We start from the raw sequence: 21500 nt of genomic DNA, 5'->3' as shown, positions 1-21500 counted from the left end.
AGGAGAGAGAGTGATCGAGCGAGACATTACTTTTTTGAGTGAATGGAGCAAAGGAATTGGAGCAGCCCCATCCCGGTTTCTATACTTGCCTTGGAAGACTTCCACTGGCCTTTCTGACACGGCACGGACCCAGCTGGTCCCCCCATGGATAACCCTGCATCTCAGCTTTCCCTGGAAGGCTTCCACTCTTCCTCTCCACACAGTGGCAGACCCTGCTGGTCCCTCCTATGGACATCCAGAGCTGACATCCCGGGTTAATCTTACAATGATAAGCCTGTTTATACTTTACTAAATGTGAGTTGCCCATTGACCGTTTTATTTATCATTAAATTGTTTTAACTCTCTGCATTTAGAGGCACTTTTTTTCCTTGCTGACTTGTTGAGTGAAGCTTCACTTTACCCTGTCAAACCATGTATTTATAGAATCAGCTTTGGGCATAGGCAGTTAAAACTAAATAAGCGCACATTAAAATCTTTCATTCGGAAGACAGCACAATTAAAAATATTTAAGTATGAATATTTAAATTCTTACAAACCCAAATGTGACAGGTTCTCTTTAACAAACAGTATAGAACGATAAACAAGGAAAAGGTTTTCAAAGGAGAAAGCTATGTTGCTTTCATCCTGACCCTAGATTTTGCACCCGTACACACGACCGGTTTTCCTGCCAGGAAAACTGCAGGGAGAGCTTTTGGCCAGGAATCGCGGCTGTGTGTATGCTTCCTTGCAGTTTTTCCGACAGAAAAACTGCCAGGAATCCCGGCGGGAAAATAGAGAACCTGCTCTCTTTTTTCCCGCCGGGATTCCCGGCGGTTTAAAACCCGGGACTTTTCCTAAGGGGAAACACTGCGAGGGAGCATAAACATGACCGAGATTCCCAGCCAAAGCTCTCCCCGCAGTTTTCCCGACGGGGAAATCCGGCCGTGTGTACACAGGGAAACTTACCGAGAAGGTTCTCGGGTTTCCTGTCGGGATTCTTGCCGGCCTTTATACTGCCGGGAATCCCGGTCGTGTGTACAGAGCTTGAGAGTCACCAACCTGAAACAAGTACGCAACCAATTAAACTGGAACTCACCAGCTGAATGCTTGTTTTTGGTCACTCACCTACTGTATAGCAACAAAAGGGTTCAAATAATGGTATCTACTCGTACACCTAAAATACCTTGACAATGTCAACATTTATGTTTCTACTCTGGGAGGTTCTCTTTATGGAGTTAGCACATACTACGCCTACACGTCAACAGTAAAAACTTTTTTATTACAATTATTATCTGCATCCCACAAGATAATCATGAGAGATACAAATCTATTAAAAAACTGTACAGGGAAGTGGCTCTAACGGCATGTCAAGTATGGATTTGACATGTGTATAATAATTAAAAAAAATAGAACAAAAAATTTGACAGTTATACTTCAAATATCCATCATTAGAGGGAATAAAAAAACATCAAACAGGCCCTCGTTAATTATATTATGTGCCAGATTCTTCATTTGGAACAAGGATGTAGCTCATTAAATTGTGACTTGATGACAGATCATCAAAGTTACTAAAATTAAAAAAAAAAGACCTGGATTTTGTTCTGGTGATACACCTTGTCTTTGAAGTTCAACTTTTGATGCTAACTTTATCTTGTTATCTTTCTAGCAAATGTACATAAAAAAGGAAAGACAAGTTATTAAAGCAACTTGTTGTCGAAATTTTTGAAGAATGCTTGACAAGGGTCAAACTGCATTTTGTAATATTTTTTAAAACACGAGAGAGTTTACATCAACCTACAGCAAATCAAAGAACTTGATCAAAAACAGGACCCAGTTTATGTCAGTGTTCATGCATGAACATGACTAGGCAAGTTTGTTTAAAGGGGTTGTAAAGGTATTTGTTTCCCCTAATTAGCTTCCTTACCTTAGTGCAGTCCTCCTTTACTTACCTCATCCTTCCATTTTGCTTTTAAATGTCCTTGTTTCTTCTGAGAAATCCTCACTTCCTGTTCTTCTGTCTGTAACTCCACACAGTAATGTGAGGCTTTCTCCCTGGTGTGGAGAAAGCATCTTGAGGGGGGAGGGGGCAAGCAGGAGTGTCAGGACGCCCACTAACACACAGCTCCTTTCTCTTTCTGCAAAATAGAGAGTGACCTGACTTGCCTGCTCGCCCCCTCCCCCCTCAAGAGGCTTTCTCCACACCAGGGAGAAAGTCTTGCATTACTGTGTGGAGTTACAGACATAAGAACAGGAAGTGAGGATTTCTCAGAAGAAATAAGGACGTTTAAAAGCAAAATCGAAGGATGAGGTAAGTGAAGGAGGACTGCAATAAGGTAAAGGAAGCTATTTAGGGGAATTTTTTTTAACCTTTACAACCCCTTTAAGACACAAACCTTGGCAGTATTGCTATGCCATTTTGTGGGCTCGACCAAGCTGATATTTCACTCTTCTGCCTCTGTTGTGATTGTTTTGCTTTCTTGGTCAAATGATCATGAGAGCTATAGCTGTCATAGGATAGTAGGAACACCCACCCTGGGAAAGTCTCTAGGAAAGACTAAGCCAAAAAGGGGTGACCTCCAGCATGGACCTAACATCTACATCATATAGAGAAAGGTGGTTGGTTCAAAGTCTTTAATGGGAGCCCAGGGGCCTTCAAGGTTTATAGCACCATGGAGAACAGTAGTGTAGTAAGTCACAACTGTATCCAAATGTAATCTGAAAGTCAATGTTAGGTCTTAGCTTTGCCACCATGCTAACCCTGTGGTCAAGTTTTTGGGTACAACACAATATACTGCGATTCAGTATTACAGCAGTGTGCTATCATCTGCATGCCTTGTAGAGGTCTTCCCATGTATCAAGCTGAATGGAAAGCTCACACAAAGATGCTATATGTACTATTAAAGACAATAAACCCCCTGCCTGAGGTAGGCCAATCTAACTCTCTGGCATAAGCCACTATGATCTACACATTTCACCTCAATGTTCAAGAGTAAGGGCATTCAATTACAAAATAAAATTCCATACATATTGTAAACATATATTATTAATAATAAAAAGGTAATTGATTTTAGTTGAGAACGTCTTTAGTTTACTGTTCCAATCACATCTAGTCAGATTTCGGAATTTGAAGATAAGTATTCCATATGATGCAAGGCACTGCTTCTCATTCTTTTTATTCACTGTAGTTGAGCCCTCTCCAATGTCGACAGATGCCTTGCATCTTGGTAGGCAGGCAGTTCAAACAGAGCAGCATCTCTTCTCATTTCTTTGCAAGAGTAGGTAAACCTAACTGTTCATTTTGCTGTCTCATACACACACAAAGGCAACTGATGAGCCAAAATGGCCTTACTGGCTTTTAAATTTTTTTAAACAGATCATTTTAACATTCAACATAAATGGCATCCAGTTGTGTAAATCATGTTATACTTCCATCTCTTATTACACATACATCACAATGCAGTAGTCTCAACAACTTTGTGTTTGAAAACAATATGGTATTAGGTAGAAATCCACATCAATGGCACCTACGTTAATGCCACGCTGACAGAAAATCTTGCTGTCCCTGTGCTTTGCCAAAACACTACTTGGTCACCGCTTTGGACTGCAAAATTGTATTTCTCTTTAATGTAATTATCACACATACAACAGTTCCACCGGCAGTTAGATGCTGCATCCCTCTGCCAATCACATCAGGGGAATCAATTAAAAAAGGAAGAAATCTATACTTTACCCTCTTGCTGGGTTAATAGCAAGGCTCTGTGCTTTATCAATGCCGTGTATAACTGATGTCTTCAGAGAGCCATCCAACCTGGCCACATTAATTTGCGTTTCATCAAATTCTGAGCTGATCCAATATAAATTGCGTGATATCCAGTCCACAGCCAGACCTCGGATACTGTGAATATCTGAAAGATAAACATAGGCAAGAAACTTAACATGAATCTTTACTTTGGTTAAGTATTCCTTAAAGTAGAACTATAGGCAAAACGTTTTTCCTATTTGGATAGAGTAAAGGAAAGTTTATAACCCTGTCAGATTTTCAATTTTTTTTGCTCTCTCTGTTGCATTGTGGAGATTTTCCTTTACTTCCTGTCCCATAGCTAAAACAGCAGGTGAGAGGAAATCCCTGCAAACTAGGGGAATCCCTTGGGGCCCCCCAGGTCACCAAAACTGTCCCTTTTGGACGATTTACCTCTATTACTTTTCTAGGGACAACCCAAAATGTGGGATTTTCTTTTACTTTTACACTTCAAACAGGACCAATAGAGAGGGTGAATGTCCCTAAGCCCAGGTTCACACTGCTGTGGGTTAGAAATTTCAAACCGACAATGCAGTCCGACTTCGGGGGGCGATTTGACAGACATCTGTGTAGGTTCATGTACCAATATCTATTTATATCCCCCCCCCCGAAGTCGACAAAAGCAGTACATGTACTACTTTTGGGAATCATTGCCGTACTGCACTGATTCGGGCAGTGCCATTGCCGGCAATATTCGCAGATTTGGCATGCGATTTGACATGCCAAATTGCATGCCAAATTGGCCCAATGTGAACGAGGGGTTACAGGGGCACAGACAGCAATAAAAATCTAATAGGTGTTCTAATCCAACTCCACGCTATCCAAAACTTAAAAAAAAAGTTTTGCCTTTAGTTTAATAAATCAATAAATCTGTATTTGAAACTAAATGGCATATATCAGATGAAAATAACCTTGCTGTGTAGGTGTATGCTGTGTCAGCTGGTGAGGGGAGGGAAATGTGAGCAATTAGGTGGGCCTATATATATTTGGCAGCTAAAATAACACCTATATGTATATATGATATAGCCAAAAGGATGTGAACACCTGACCATCACACCTAAATTAGATTGTTAGATGACTTATTCCAAAACCACAGACATTAACAAGTATTTGTTCTATTATTGTGCTTTAAAAGCCTTTACCCGTCTAGGAAAGCTTTGCAAAAAATGTTGGATTATGTCTGTGGAATTTCTGAGGTCAGGTACTGACGTGAAAGGAAAAATACCTGTGTCAAAATTGACATTCCAGTTCATCTTAAAGGTGTTCATAATATGGTCGAGGTCAGAACTTTGTGTAGGCCACTCGATTTCCTTAACAGTCTACACAGACTACAACAGTCTACACAGTCCACATACATTTGGCTGTATAGGTAGGTGTGATATATGTCTGCATACTTTTGGCTATATAGTGTATTTGTTACTATGTACTAAATGTAGCCATTTAGTTGAATTTGCCCTTTAGATCACATTTAATTATCACTTTATTGTAGCCAAAAGATTCTACAGAACCATAATTGTATCTTCTGTTGGCTCCTTGAGATGACATTAATAATAATGGAATATGTCTGTGGAATTTCTGCCTATTGAGCCAAAAGAACATTTGTGAGGTCAGGTACCGATGTTAAAGGAAAAGACCTGGGTCAAAATTGGCATTCTGGTTCATCTTAAAGGTGTTCATAGTATGGTTAAGGTCAGAACTCTGTGTAGGCCACTCGACTTCCTTAACAGTCTACACCAAACTCATAAACCCATGTCCTTATGGAACCCGGCTTTGTGCACATCAGAAAATAAAGCTGGAACAGAAAGGGGCCTTCTTCAAAATGTCTAAAATGTCTTTATATGCTATTGCATTAACAGTCCTCTTCACTTGAAACACCTAAACTTAATAATTTGGAGAGCTGTCCATATACATTTGGCCGTATAGGTAGGTGTGATATATGTCTGCATACTTTTGACTATATAGAGTATTTGTTACTATGTACAGTATGTAACCATTTAGGCCTCATACACACGACCGAGAAACTCGACAGAATCCATCAAGAAACTTGGTGGGAGAGCTTTTTTGCCGAGGAAAACAGTCGTGTGTACGTTTTTCATCGAGGAAACCGTCAAGGAACTCGACGAGGAAAAAAGAGAACAAGTTCTCTTCTTCCTCGATGGGAGTCTCAATTTCCTCGTTGTGTTCCTCGTCGGGCTGGTTTTCGACGAGAAACGCGAGCGTGTGTATGCTAAGAAACCCACGCATGCTCAGAATAAAGTATGAGACGGGAGCGCACCTTAGGTAAAAGTAGCGTTTGTAATGGAGATAACACATTTTTCACGCTGTAACAGACTGAAAAGTGCAAATCGTCTCTTACCAAACTTTTACTTAACATGCAGTAACATGAGATTAGCAAAAGCAGCCTTAAGGGTTGTGCCAGTGGAATCGAACTTCCCCTGCCATTGTATGTGTTGTACGTCACCGCTTTTGAGAACGAGGAGATTTTGTCTTGACCATATGTACGCAAAGCAAGCTTGTCGAGTTCCTCGACAAGCCTAACAAGGAACTCGTTGAGGAAAACTATGTGTCTCACCCGACGAGTAACTCGGTCGTGTGTACAAGGCCTAAGTCAAATTTGCCCTTTAGATCACATTTAATTATCACTTTATTGTAGCCAAAAGATTCTACAGAACCATAATTGTATCTTCTATTGGCTCCTTGAGAGGACATTAATAATAATGGAATATGTCTGTGGAATTTCTGCCTATTGAGCCAAAAGGACATTTGTGAGGTCAGGTACCAATGTTAAAGGAAAAGACCTGGGTCAAAATTGTCATTCCAGATCATAGTATGGTTGAGGTCAGAACTCTGTGTAGGCCACTTAAATTCCTTAACAGTCTACACCCAACTCAAAAAGTCGTGTTCTTATGGACCTCGCTTTGTGCACATCAGAAAATTAAGCTGGGACAGAAAGAGGCTTTCCCCAAAATACATAGCTTGTCTAAAATGTCTAGCAATAACTCTCTTGGAAACACTTAAACTCAATAATTTAGAGAGCTGTCCACATACATTTGGCCATATAGGTAGGTTAGATATATCTCTGCATACTTTTGGCTATATAGTATATTTGTTACTATGTATGTAACCATTTAGTCGAATTTGCCCTTTGGATCAAATTCAATTATCACTTTATTGTAGCCAAAAGATTCTACAGAACCATAATTGTATCCTCTATTGGCTCTTTGAGAGGACATTAATAATCATTAACGTCTTACTACCGAGCACGTTGAAATCCTGCAGCAACAATTATCATTAAGCTACACTTACGGTCAATAATAATTCACTGGAATACATGGTGGGAAAAATAAAACTCTATCCTATAGACTGCGGCCATGCAAATGAAGACAGTCAGTTTCGGTGCTTTGGGTATTCTTTAGAAAATGTCCTGTCAAATGTTTATGTTCAAGCAGCAAATGTTCCCCACCACATGGGAGATGAGTACACGTGTCATCCTTAATAATGCAATCCACAGCAGCTGTAGTGGAGAGGCAAAAGTAAAGCAAATAATACAAGTACCCAATTCCCAGAATAATATTATATGCACAATGATGTGTTAGAATGTATTTAACTGCAGCTGATGGCCTTAGCAAAGTCACTTTGTCATTTAATGGAGGCAAACCAAAAAAAAAAGGAAAGGCACTATTGCAGCCACTTAGATACTTCATTTTTTATCAACTGTAATAAAAATGAATTGCTATACTCCATGGTTAACATCACTGTCTGTGTTTTTTTTCTTCTTATTTTTTTAACATAGTACTGTCAATTTCCCATTATTCGTAAGGTTTGTAATAAAAGTTGATTTTCAAGCCCATGTATCATCCAGACCTGATTTTCACAATGTTTTTTGATTAGGTTTACTAAAGATTTCCATTTAAGCTTGTAAGGGGTCCAGAACGTTGGCGCCATTGTTCCTAATTGTACCAGAAGTAGAGAGCACGATATTCCAACTCCTAAATCTCTTTACTGGTTGCGTGTGGCTTTTTAACTGTTTGCTTAAGGCAGGGGTGTCAAACTGGTGGCCCTCCAGCTTTTGCGAAACTACAAGTCCCATGATGCATTGCAAGACTGAAAGTTACAATGATGGCTCCCACAGCCAGAGGCATGATGGGACTTGTAGTTTCGCAACAACTGGAGGGCCACCAGTTTGAGACCCCTGGCTTAAGGGGTTGTAAAGGTACAATTTTTTTTTCTCTAAATAGCTTCCTTTACCTTAGTGCAGTCCTCCTTCACTTACCTTATCCTTCCATTTTGCTTTTAAATGTCGTTATTTCTTCTGAGAAATCCTCACTTCCTGTTCTTCTGTCTGTAACTCCACACAGTAATGTGAGGCTTTCTCCCTGGTGTAGAGTGTTGTGCTCACCCCCTCCCTTGAACCACAGGAGAGTCAGGACGCTCTCTACGTTGCAGATAGAGAAAGGGGCTGTGTGTTAGTGGGCGTCCTGACTCTCCAGCAGTCCAAGGGAGGGGGTGAGCACGACACTCCACACCAGGGAGAAAGCCTTGCATTACTGTGTGAAGTTACAGACAGAAGAACAGGAAGTGAGGATTTCTCAGAAGAAATACGGACATTTAAAAGCAAAATGGAAGGATGAGGCAAGTGAAGGAGGACTGGACTAAGGTAAAGGAAGCTATTTAGGGAAAAAAAATCATTTACAACCTCTTTAGCCTTTTCTTATTGCATCTTATGCTTTGATAAATGATTGATTTATTTTCCAATCAATATCTTCCAATAGGAAAAATCAATCTATAGTGGCAACTCATTTGATCAATATGCGACACACGAAGAAGTGGATTTTGATTGATAGTTAAACTGGTTGTAAACAGGTAAGCCTACAGTATAATAAGCCTTACCTGTAGCTACCAAGAATATCTCCTAAACCTGAACAGTTTAAGACATATCCCCTGTATTTGCATGTCTCGATATAATCGGCACATGCGCACTGAAGCAATGACATGTACGTGCTGTTGCTTTCAGTGAGTGTCCTGCGATACCTGGAAGTAACTCCGGGAGGACATGTTGCCGGCTGGTGCTGTGTCGGGCGCCACAGCGGGGGCTTCGATACCAGGTGAGTATTACATAATGAGCTAATATGCTATGCATACTAGCTCATTATGCCTTCGTCTTGCAGGTATTATTTTTTTTTTTCAAAGTGGGTTTACAACCAGGAACTCCCCTCTCCCAAGTCACCCTTTGTCTCTACCCTCTACCCATCTCTTGTTTTTACCTCCTGCCCACCTCCCAGTACCACCTCTTTTAGAGAAAACAGAACTAAATATCATTTTGTGGTGCTTAGTAATCTTAGTAATCTGTATGGAATTTGGTAATCACAGTATAATAAGAAAATCAGTAAAATGGATCACACAAAGCCAGCAACAATAGCCATGGACCCATCAGCACACCCCACTACCCCCTGCCACTGAATATATTTAGTCCTGGAAGTTCCGGAACTGTGTCACCCCCACATTCCTAACAAGCCCTGACTGAAACTGTTGGTTGTAAATTATTAAACTCTTTTCTGATCCTGTAATCAGAAATGTGACCAGGTGACCAGAGATAAAAGCTTATGACTGCATACTATTGTAGATTGCTCCTCACTTATGATGGTGAACCTGCAAAGTACTTGGCTAAAATTTTGAGTTTGGGTTCTGAGGGATTTGCCACAAACCCATGGGGGCGGCAAACCTGAAACTCATCCCTACTCAGGTCAATAAATAGTAACACATTTGCTATTCCTAGAGCCCAACTAAAGAGTGAGGAGTTTTATTTTGTTGTTGTGGACCCAAGCTCTGGAATTCTCTACTAATGAGTTTAGGAGTGATTGGTACACTTGAAGTGTATTGATACGTAAAGTGGATCTTTGCCTAAACTTCACATCCGAATGCATCTCTGATGTAAAATAACCTAAGGGCTCTTTCACGCGGGACGGATCAGTGATGATCCACCCCGTGAACCTCCGCTTGCTCCGCTGATCCCCACTGAGCCATCGGATCCCTGTGCAGGGACTGCCTTGTCTTTTTTCCGCTCTCCCCTATGGGGGGATCGGATGAACATGGACCGTCTGTCCGTGTTCACCCGATCCGATCCGCAGACGGATGGAAAAATAGGGTTTTCCTCCATCTGCAGAATCGGAGGATTGCGGAACCGGGTGAGATCGGGTGTCAGCAGATGTTCATCCGCTGACAACCGCAATCTCATAGGGACCAATGTATGTCCCTTTTTTATCCGTACACGGATGGATGAAAAAGCGGACATACAGTCCGCCAATGTGAAAGTGTCCCAACACTTTTATTTATTTATTTTGTTTTGCTTACTTTTTTCCTTTTCCACTTTCCTGGTTTCCCTTAAGACAATGGTGATGTAGCCCGGGCACAATATGCCCCCTGGGAAGGCTATGTCACCACAGCCTTCAAGTGGAACTAAACCCTCCTAACTTTTTCAGCCAAGGAAGCTGCCATCTTAGCCTCTGTTTGATATGCAACTGCCATGGCATTGGACATGGCAAATGGCTACCAGCCATTTGATAGCTTGACAGCTTGGTTGAGGCCACAAGCAAATGTGACAATTAGCTTTCCATGCATGACTGGAATGTAACTGCTTTTTGAAACCATTAAATTGACAGGTTTATTTCTGCTTTCAGGGAAATCCCATACCCAAACTGTGAGATCTTGCAGTATTGTGATGCTGCTGATGCATGACATGAAGCTCATGACATCTTGTGCCTCATTTTGCGCATGCATCATATCAAATTACAGTCATTTCCTGGGGGGGGGGAACTTCTCCCTGAGATCTCACAAGATCCATGGCTGTCTTAATGAGAGGGCACACCTGGGCACTGCCCGGGGGCCCCAGCTGCATGGGGGGCCCCTTCCCATTCCCCAAAGCAGCTGGTCCTTGAGCCCAGGCTGCCCCTCTACATCCCAGTTATCTCCCCAGCACTCTGACCCCTCTACAACCTAGATATCCCCCCAGCACTCTGACCCCGCTACACCCTAGATATCACCTACCTCCTACCTACTTGATTTCTGTTTACCTGCACCATCTGCATTGTAGGGACCCCAGAGCATTACTTTGCCCAGGGGCCCATGATGCTATTAAGACGCTCCCTGACAAGATCTTGGGGAATTTCATTTTTTTATTTTGGCTTCTTGTACTGCTTTTCCCTTTTTTTTCTGAGCTCCGCTGTCTAGTGATTGCAAAAGCTGCTTAAGCCTCGTACACACAACCGAGGAACTCGACGGGCGAAACACATCGTTTTTCTCGTCGAGTTCCTTATTAGGCTGTCGAGGAACTCGACAAGGCAATTTTCTCTATTCCCGTCGAGGAAAAAGAAGACATGCTCTCTTTTTGGCTCGATGGGATCCTCGACAGTTTCCTCGTCGAAAAATGTACACACGACTGGTTTCCTCGGCAAAAAAAAAAATCGTGTGTATGAGGCTTTACATAAAAAATAAATAAATAAAAGAATTGTAATCATGTACTAATGAATATAGAGCTTGTGTATTTTTATATTTGGGTATATTTATAAATGCGGATGCATTTTTTGATTTGTGTTTTTTATACCTGCCCAGAATTTACACTTAAACGTGCATTAATGTGAATCTCACAATTTTTCAAACTGAATGAGCCTAACAGGACTTGCTCAGAGTGATAGCATAAAGACAAGGTGAAAGGTAAGTCCTATCTGCCTGTAAACGTGACCATGGCGGGTGGAATACAGGCTCTCCCGTTGCCGTCTCTGGCCTTATAAATAACTCATACAACTGAAGAAAGAAGGGCTGTGGGGGGGAGATAACACAGGATACTGTAACCCTTCTATGAGTCCAGCCAGCGACAGAAGCATATGATGTAAATCAGTGCAGGAGCCTTTCAAGATAACGTTCTGCCTCCCAAGGGCTTTGGCTATATACTAAGCTGCAAATATACGCATAAGGAGATTATTTGTAATTTAATGTAAATGATAGTAAGTGAGGAATAACATGAATATAAATCCAATAACTGTATCTTCTTCTTTTTTTATATATATTAAAAACAGGAATTCTTCAATAAACAGCCTGCCTGTTCACAATATTTAAAGTTTAGCCTTTAGTGCTAAGCATTGTGGAAGGAAAGGTTCTCCTTAGGCAGCTCTCCCAGGAGTGGCGACCAAAGGTCTTGAGTAGGACAGAATGTATGTTCATGGAGGAAGCAAGCCTGTATAAAGTCCAAGTTCAATTTTATTGAGGCCCACATGTCATAAAAATGCAGGGGTTTAAAGGCTTAGGCCTCGTACACACGACCGAGGAACTCGTCGGAAAAGACACATTGTTTTCCTCGACGAGTTCCTTGTTAGGCTTGTCGAGAAACTCGACAGGCTTTCTTTGCGTACACACGGTCAAGACCAAATCTCGTCGTTCTCAAGCGCGGTGACGTACAACACATACGACGGCAGGGGAAGTTCGATTCCACTGGCACAACCCTTGGGGCTGCTTTTGCTAATCTCATGTTACTGGGTGTTAAGTAAAAGTTTGGTGAGAGACGATTTGCACTTTTCAGTCTGTTACAGCGTGACAAATGTGCTATCTCCATTACAAACGCTGCCGTCTCATACTTTATTCTGAGCATTCTGGTTTCTAAGCATACACACGATCGTGTTTCTCGTCGAAAACCAGCCCGACGAGGAAATTGAGACTCCCGTCGAGGAAAAAGAGAACTTGTTCTCTTTTTTCCTCGTTGAGTTCCTCAACAGTTTTCTCGATGAAAAGCATACACACGACCATTTTCCTTGTCAAAAAAAGCTCTGCCACCAAGTTTCTTGATGGATTCTGTTGAGGAAAATGGTCGTGTGTACGAGGCCTTCCTCTTCCTCAGGGCTTGGCACTGTTAAAGAAAGTGTGTTATTGACTGATAGAATTGATGAGATACTCAAGCCCCATACACACTATCAGTTTTCCTGCATTTTTTTCTCTTCAGGTTTACCAAAACCATGTAGTGCAAGGGTCTGCCTGATTGCATACAAATTAAAACTCTTAAGGTTTGACCTCATATTGGATGGTTTTGGTAAACCTGAAGAGAAAAACCTGCAAGAAAACTGATAGTGTGGATGGGGCTTAAGGGGTATCTCTCCAGATGAAGATTAAGCCTTAAACCCTGTACACACGATCGGTTTGTCCGATGAAAACAGATCAATGGACTGTTTTCATCCGACAAACCGATCGTGTGTGGGCCCCATCGGTTTGATTTCCATCGGTGAAAAAAAATAGAACATGTTTTAAATTTTTCCTATGGATAAAAAAACAATAGAAAAATCCAATCGTCTGTATGGAACTCCATCGGTCAAAAATCCATGCATGCTCAGAATCAAGTCGACGCATGCTCGGAAGCATTGAACTTAACTTTTTTCAGCTCGTCGTAGTGTTGTACGTCAAAGCGTTTGGACACAATGGGATTTTTGACTGATGGTGTGTAGGCAAGACTGATGAAAGTCAGCTTCATCAGATATCCGACAAAAAAATCCATCGGATTAGATTCCATCAGATATCCAAGAGTGTGTACAGGTCTTTAGGGTACTTTCACACTGGGGCAACGGGTCTGTTGGCGGTAAAGTGCCGCTAGTTTTAGTGTCGCTTTACCGTCGTTTATCTGCACTTTTTGGCTGCTAGCGGGGTGCTTTTAACCCCCGCTGGCGGCCGAAGAAGGGGTTAATAGCTCCTGTGTTGCGGCGCTTCCGAAGCGCTTTTCAGGTGCATTCATTCCAATTGGCAGTGGCGGTGTGGGAGCGCTGTTTACAGTAAAAGGAAAGAAAAAAATAAAAAGAAAGGAAAAGGCTGGAAAAAGAAGAGAAAGGGTAAAGGAAAGAATGAAAAAGGAAAGGAAAGGTTAAGGAAAGGGAAAGGAAAGGGAAAGGAAAGGGAAAGGAAAGGGAAAGGAAAGGGAAAGGAAAGGGAAACGATAGGGAAAGGGAAATTAAATGAAAAGGAAGAGGAATAGGAAAGTAAAAAGGAGGAGAAAAGGCAAAGCAAAGAAAACAAAAGGGAAAGAAAGGGAAAAGGAAGGAAAAGAAAATGAGAGGAAAAGGCAAAATGACAGTGAAAAGGAAAGGAAAAGAAAAATAATCAAAAGGACAGAAAATAAAAGAAAAAAGGAAATACATGTAAAAGGAAGGAAGAGGAAGAAGAAAAGAAAATGAAAAGGAAAGGAAGAGAATAGGAAGAGGAAATGAAAAGGAAAGAAAGGGAAAAATGAAAGAAAAGGAAGAGAGAAAGAAAAGAACAAGGAAATTACTGAAAAGGGAAAGGATAGGAAAAAAGTTAAAAAAGAAAGAGAAGAAAAAGGAAAGAAAGGCAAAAGGAAAGAAAAGGTAAAAGAAAGAGGAAGAAGAAGAGGAAAAGGAGAGGGAGAGGAAGTGAAAAGGAAAGAAAAGAAAAAGGAAAGAAAGGGAAAGGGAAAGAAAATGAAAAGGAAAGGAAGAGGAAAGGAAAAGAAAGGGAAAAGGAAAATAAAATAAAAAAAGGTTTTCTTGCAACAATTTATCTAATTTAATGCATTAGTAAAAGAAGCCTACATTTTTTTGTGGACCCTGTTTTATCTAAATCCATTCCTGTTACCTAATACAGGATTACATCTAGTGACTGCAATGATCCTTTAAATTGTCCATAGTCTCAGTCAACCCACAATAATAGTGAAGCCCCGTACACACGACCGAGTTTCTCGGCAGAATTCAGCCAGAAACTGGGTCGGAGCTGGATTCTGCCGAGAAACTCGGTCGTGTGTACACTTTTCAGCGAGGAACCCGTCGAGGAACTCGTCGGGCCGAAAAGAGAACATGTTCTCTATTTCCTCGTTGTTCAATGAGGAAAGTCGGCCCGCCGAGCTCCTCGGCGGCTTCCACACTGAACTCGCCGAGGAACTCGATGTGTTTGGCATGTCGAGTTCCTCGGACTTGGGGGAATGTGGGCCAGTACTAATAAAATATGTTGGGCTAATGGTCCTTAATAGTGATATTTAAACATTCAGACATTGATTAGAGTGGGACCTGTAGCTTGGTATTATATAGCATGTCATGTGACCAAGAGCCACAAAAATGTGAAAAGCTGTGACACAATTAAGGAATGCCCACCAATCAATGAGGCACCATGGCATGCTTTGCATGGTTCACTTTATTAAGCCCACTGAAATCAGCCCCTAAAATGAGATGATCACGGTGGTAGCAAGGTGGACACATTTTATATTACAGAGAAGCAAGTTCGTAGGTTTACCTCCTGAGATGACCGTCTCCAGACTGGTCCCATTAATGAACGCGCGTTTTATTGTCTGAGTCTTTACGTCTGTCCAGTACAATCTTTCTTCGAGAGCATCAAAGTCTACCACTGTCACATCATCAATGTCTGGAACAGTAAAGGCTGTAATGAAGTTGAAGTAGGGGTTTTCTATGTCAACTCCTCGTATTTCTGATCTTCTGGCATAGACAAGAAACTTTTTCATCTCTGAAAATGAAGGAAAATGATGATTACTGTGCATGCCGATGTAAATGTAGTGGCGGTCAGAAGATGGTTAGCTGGTAATTGCACGGTCATGTAATATACCCAAATTAAATTTATATACTTTTTCCACACAAATAGAGCTTTTCTTTTGGTCACTACTCTTTCAAAAAAAAAAAAAAGAATTACATTTTTGAAAAAAAATATATATATTTTTTACTTTCTGCTACAAAACACATCCAATAAAAAATGTAAATGTCTTCATACATTTTGGCCAAAATGTATTCTGCTACATGTCTTTGATTAAAGCGTAAGTAAACCCATCGATTTAATAGTTTCAAAAAACAGTTACATTCCCGGCATGCCGGAAATGCCAACTCAACACATTGGTTGTGCTCTCAACCAAACTGTCAAACCAACCAATGGTTGGTGTCATAGCTGATCACATGTACAGCACTATGGCAGCTGAAGATTAAACAGAGGCCAAGATGGCAGCTTCCTTGGCTGAAAACAATAGGAGGGTTTACTTCCACTTAAAAAAAAAAGCCCAGTAAGTGGATATTGATTGTTTTGCATGAAAGTTATAGCATCTGCAAACTATTGTATTTATATTGGAATTTTGCACTTCTTTTTATAGTACTAATATAGTGGCCACATGCACCCTGAAGAAGGCATCAAAGTACATGGGCAGACGGTCCGCAAGTGGTTAAAAAAAATCTGAACGCAAAAACAATCAGAACATTTTTTTTATTAATGTTCATATGATGCCCTGTTTGTAAATAGGTAGTGGTCATTTATCAATAACCCCTGACCAAGACCCCAAGATATCTTGCTAAAACTACAGGAGGTTTCAGATCTACATTACATATGTACATTACATAGGCACGTTACTTTTAGGCCTTGTTTACATTAGAAGTTAGGGGGTGGTAAGAACACACGTTTAAGCTGCTCCCCTTTAAGCTTCAAAGGCAGCAAACGGGGGTGTACACATCCCATGGCATGGCAAAAATTATCCTCTCTATTGTGCTCAATGCGTAAGGCCTCGTACACATGACCGAGTTTCTCGGCAAAAACCAGCAAGAAACTTGCTGGGATTTTTTTTTTGCCAAGGAAACCGGTCGTGTGTACATTTTCGACGAGGAAACTGTCGAGGATCTTGTCGACCTAAAAAGAGAGCATGTCTTCTTTTTCCTCAACAGGAATGGAGAAACTTGCCTTGTTGAGTTCCTCGACAGCCTAACAAGGAACTCGACGAGGAAAACGGTGTGTTTCGCCCGTCGAGTTCCTCAGTCGTGTGTACGAGGCTTAATACTCATACCTCCCAACATTTTGAGATGGGAATGAGGGACACCTACTAGTAAATGTATGTAGTCATAGGACAAGCCTCTTGCCACACACCCTTAAAGGAGATTTAACTGAAAAAAAGGTTAAATAAATCCACAAGTGCTTTTTTTTTACCACTATTTTTCCTTTATATTGGCTTTTAAAATTTACAAATGCAGCAATTTAGAATTTGGATGAAACACTTTTTGAAAGATAAAATTTACATTTTCTATACATCTATACAGATCAGACCAAAATGAGGCACAAATGAGGAGGAAAGAGGGACAGAGGGGCATTGCTCTGAATCAGGGACAGTCCCTCCAAATCAGGGGCAGTTGGGAGGTATGATAATACTGTCCATCGAAATGACCCATTGACCTTAATGGGGCTGCACTGCAACCACCCCACAACCACCTGCAATGCACACAGTTGCTGTGTTGTGGTGCACGTTTTTAGTGGTTAAAAAAGGCTGTGAAGAGGTGACATAATGTGGTGTCACTGCCTCCTCCACCACAGATCTTTCTTCAGGGAACCACTAGACATGTTCAATTTGTTTAGTTACAAATTCGTTTTTTTTTTTAACAAATTTAGACAAATCCGTTAATTCGAAAATATCTGAATTTCTGAATTTTTCAGAATATTTGGAAATTCGTAACTCAAAAATCCGAAAACGCGAGGATTCATGAATCTGAAAAAATTTAAAAAAGGAATAATAACTTAAAGGAGTTGTAAAGGATTTTTTTTTTTTCTGAAATGACTGTTTACAGGGTATAGAGACATAATAGTTAACTGATTCCTTTTAAAAACAATTAAAAATAGATAAAAATCAATCCTATAATGTACCTGTAGTTTCTAGTTTCGTTTTTGCATGCTGTTTCCTACTTCTGTGATGTACAGAGCCACAGAGCCAATACAGGGCAATGATGGTTTGGAAAACAAAACTGATTGGTGCTGAGGGGTTTTAGACACACAGTAATCACACTTCCTTGATTAGTGACCACAGAGAGAAAGCTCCCAGTACTGTGGTTAACAGGAAACAGACAACCAGGAAGTGTGGAGATCAGAGAAGAATTACAGCAACTTGAGAGCAAAAACGAACAATGAGGACATGAAAACAGCACTGCATTAAGGTAAAGGAAGCTATTAAGATAAAAAAAATTCCTTTACAAACCCTTTAACTATTACTAACTATTAAATTATAGGTATTGGAATTTCCTTTCAAATTTGTTTATTAGTGAAGGTAACAAATGAAAATTTATGCAAAGTTTTGAATTATCCAAAATAACGAATGCCGTATCTAAACGAATGGAGCGTAACAAATTAATAATAATAAATAACAATAATAATAATAAAAACATATTATTATTTATTATTATTTAGTTTAGTTGTTTAGATGCAGCATTCTTTATTTCGGATAATGCGTAACTTCAGATACATTTATATTCGTTACGTCCACTAACAGCCAAATTGCAAAGGAAATTCCAATACCTATAATTTAATGAAAGAAAGTTTACCGCTCAGAGGTCCCAGAGAACTGCAAAGTGGAGTCCAAACACTTGGGTGCAGGCACTGCAATAGTATGCAAAAATGTATAAGAAAGAACCGGGACGGCCGCACTCCAAAAATAAAAATTTGTTCCCTTTAATAAAAACTGGTCACAACGTGGATGTCACAGCAAAAAAACTATAATTTAATAGTTAGTTAGTTAGTTAGTTAGTTATTGATTATTTAGAATTTGGGGATTTTTGGTCTTTCCAATTTTTGGATTTTCCTTTCTTATTTTCGGATTTCCGAATTTCCAGATTCCGAATTTGAAAATTTTTGAATTTCCGAATTTCCGAAATCTGACATTTTGAATTTACAAATTTTTGAATTTACAAATTTACAATTTTTTTCTAATTTACGAATTTACGAATTTTCAAATTTTCTAATTTACAAATTTACAATTTTTTTTTATTTTCTAATTTGCGAAATAAAACAAAAATGAATGAAGCAAAACAAACAAACTTTTCTGAAGTGCACATGTCTAGGAACCACAGAGGGTTGATTTACTAATAGCAAATAGACTGTGCACAAGTGCAATTGCTCCAGAGCTTAGTAAATGGGGTAAAGATTCACTTTGCAAAGATTACCCAATCACGTGCAATATATTTTTTTAAACTGCAATTTTGCTTGCACATGATTGGATGATGGAAGTCAGCAGAATGTCCCCTCATTTACTAACATCTGGTAAAGTGCACAGTCTATTTGCCTTTAGTAACTCAACCTCGGAAACTCTTGCCAATTAAAAGGAGCTGATAAGGTCAACACTATTTTATCACACAAGACACACATGTTCTTATTGAGTACACTGACCAGTGAAATAAAATAAAATTAGTGTGCCTAGATGTGATTTTGCAGTCTACACACAACACATTCCTGTCCATCAATGAAACCTGTATTTAATATTGACCAAAATAAAATACGATTATTTGTGTAGTTATCTCCTTCAGCAGAAGTCTCAACTTGGCCATGCTGTAAGGAATAGGCATGACCACTGGGATTTGTGCCTCTAAGATATGAATGGTCAGGAATGAATAAAGCCAGTGACAGAAACCTGGCTAAAATACCAACAATTGTGATTCCAAACCCAGCACTTCTACATGTGCAAATCTAATTGCCAAGAGAGTGAAAAAATAAATAAATAAATAAATAATAGAAAACAGTGAAAATTAAAACTACTTTGAAACCTCTAAAATACTTTGTTTTATTAACCTTTTCAGCCCCGGAAGGTTTTACCCTCCATGATGACCTGGCCCTTTTTTGCAATACAGCACTGCGTTATTTTAACTGACAATTGCGCGGTCCTGCGACGCTGTACCCAAATAAAATGGATGCCTTTTTTTCCCACAAATAGAGCTTTCTTTTGGTGGTATTTGATCACCTCCTGTGGTTTTTATTTTTTGCGCTTTTAAACAAAAAAATAGCGACAATTTAAAAAAAATATATATATTTTTTACTATGTACTATAATACATACCCAATAAAAAAATGTAAAAGATCAAATGTCTTTATCAATTTTGGCCTATATGTATTCTGCTCCATATATTTGGTAAAAAAAAATAAAAAATATGCGCATATTGATTGGTTATAGCTTCTACAAACTATGGGATAGATTTATGGGATTTTTTTTTTTTACAGTTTTTTTTACTAGTAATGGCGGCGATCAGTGATTTTTAGCAGGACTGCGACATTGCGGCGGACAAATCTGACGCTAAGTGACACGTTCTGGGGACCAGTGACACCAATACAGTGATCAGTGCTAGAAAAATGCACTGTCAGGCCCCGTACACATGTCCGAGGAACTCGACGGGCAAAACTCATCGTTTTGCTCGTCGAGTTCTGTGTGAAGCCGCCGAGGATCTCGGCGAGCCAACTTTCCTCATAGAACAACAAGGAAATAGAGAACATGTTCTCTATTTGGCTTGACGAGGAACTCGTCGGCTTACTCGGCCGAAAGTGTACACACGCCGGGTTTCTCGGCAGAATTCAGCTCCGACCGAGTTTCTGGCTGAATTCTGCCGAGAAACTCGGTCGTGTGTACGGGGCCTGCACTGTAGTAATGACACTGGCAGGGAAGGGGTTAATATCAGGAGCGATCGGGGCAATCAAAGGGTTAAATGTGTGAGAGGTGCTTTCTAAATGTGGCTTTGACTGGGGGAAGACAGAGATCGGTGTCCGTGCTTAGCAAAAACACAAGATCTCCATCTTCCCCTCTCACAGAACAGTGATCTGACTTGTTTACATAGAACAATCACAGGGTGCCAGCGAACATTGAGTCCCCGCTGATTGCCGTGTCCAAACACAGCGTGAGCGGGTTGCTGACGGTGTGTGTGTGTGTGCCCCAGACCCAGAGCTAGAAATCACGTACAGGTAGGGCCGCCCTGCCGCAGTATATGTGCATTTGGCGTCATGAAGACACCAGGAACAGTCCACTGCTGGATCGTGGGGGAGCGCCATTTGCCACTGGAGCAGAGGATCGGGTGAGTATAAACTTTCTGGTTGCCCCTTGACAAAACCAGCAGTTAACCCGTGTAGGCACAGCTCCACGGCATGTGAAAATAATTGCCTGGAGCTGAGCTTTAATACATAGCAACCACACTTGAAATAACTGTACTACTGGACCGGCCCATGCACATATACTGCGTAGGGCCGCTTGTGTTCCCCGGCCAGGCTAACAGGGAAGTCAAATGTAAAAGGGCATGAAGAAGGAGAAGGGGATGCGCAAGATGGCCACTAGTATATAGGTAATTAGTGTCAAAAACCTATAATAGATCATGTGCCCAGTTTGGGTATTGTTGCTGTAACCAAGTAGTCATAACTAAAAGAGGGGAAAAAAGGGGGGAAGGGAATTCGGCCTACAGAGGGGCCTAAAGGCGTAACTATAAGCAGCAATTAATGATCAAAGATAACTATGATACAAAAAAAAGATTTTTATTAGGTAGTATCAAAAAGTATGGTGTAAAAAAGTATAGTAGTTGGTGAACTATAAAAGTTGGGTAATTATAAATAAGGAAGTACTTACCATGGACGAGATCACAGACGGAACTAACAAAAAACAAACATAAACTGACGTCACAGTCCGGACGTATGTGTGTTCAGCCAAAAAGTGTTTGTTTTTTGTTAGTCCCGTCTGTGATCTCGTCCATGGTAATTACTTCCTTATTTATATATACCCAACTTTTATAGTTCACCAACTACTGTACTTTTTTACACCATACTTTTTGATACTACCTAATAAAAATCTTTTTTTTGTATCGTAGTTATCTTTGATCATTAATTGCTGCTTATAGTAACCCCTTTAGGCCCCTCTATAGGCAGAATTCCCTTCCCCCCTTTTTTCCCCTCCTTTAGTTATAAAAGGG

At 40.3% G+C, this 21500-nt stretch overlaps 1 protein-coding gene across 1 annotated transcript in view; it reads right to left on the bottom strand.

Annotated features, from left to right (window-relative positions):
- Positions 1 to 21500, bottom strand: part of LRP1B (LDL receptor related protein 1B) — a 1757966-nt gene that overhangs the window by 561660 nt on the left and 1174806 nt on the right. Inside the window, exons 29-30 of the mRNA XM_040358043.1 lie at positions 15053 to 15280; positions 3710 to 3884 (exon numbers count right to left, since the gene is read on the bottom strand). Coding sequence (XP_040213977.1) covers positions 3710 to 3884; positions 15053 to 15280 — 403 coding nt within the window. The remainder of the gene's footprint in view (positions 1 to 3709; positions 3885 to 15052; positions 15281 to 21500) is intronic.

Source organism: Rana temporaria, chromosome 6, assembly GCF_905171775.1.
Source record: "Rana temporaria chromosome 6, aRanTem1.1, whole genome shotgun sequence".
Classification (NCBI taxonomy): domain Eukaryota; kingdom Metazoa; phylum Chordata; class Amphibia; order Anura; family Ranidae; genus Rana; species Rana temporaria.
The sequence above is the reverse complement of the archived record's forward strand: the minus strand, read 5'-3'. Positions and strand labels throughout refer to the sequence as shown.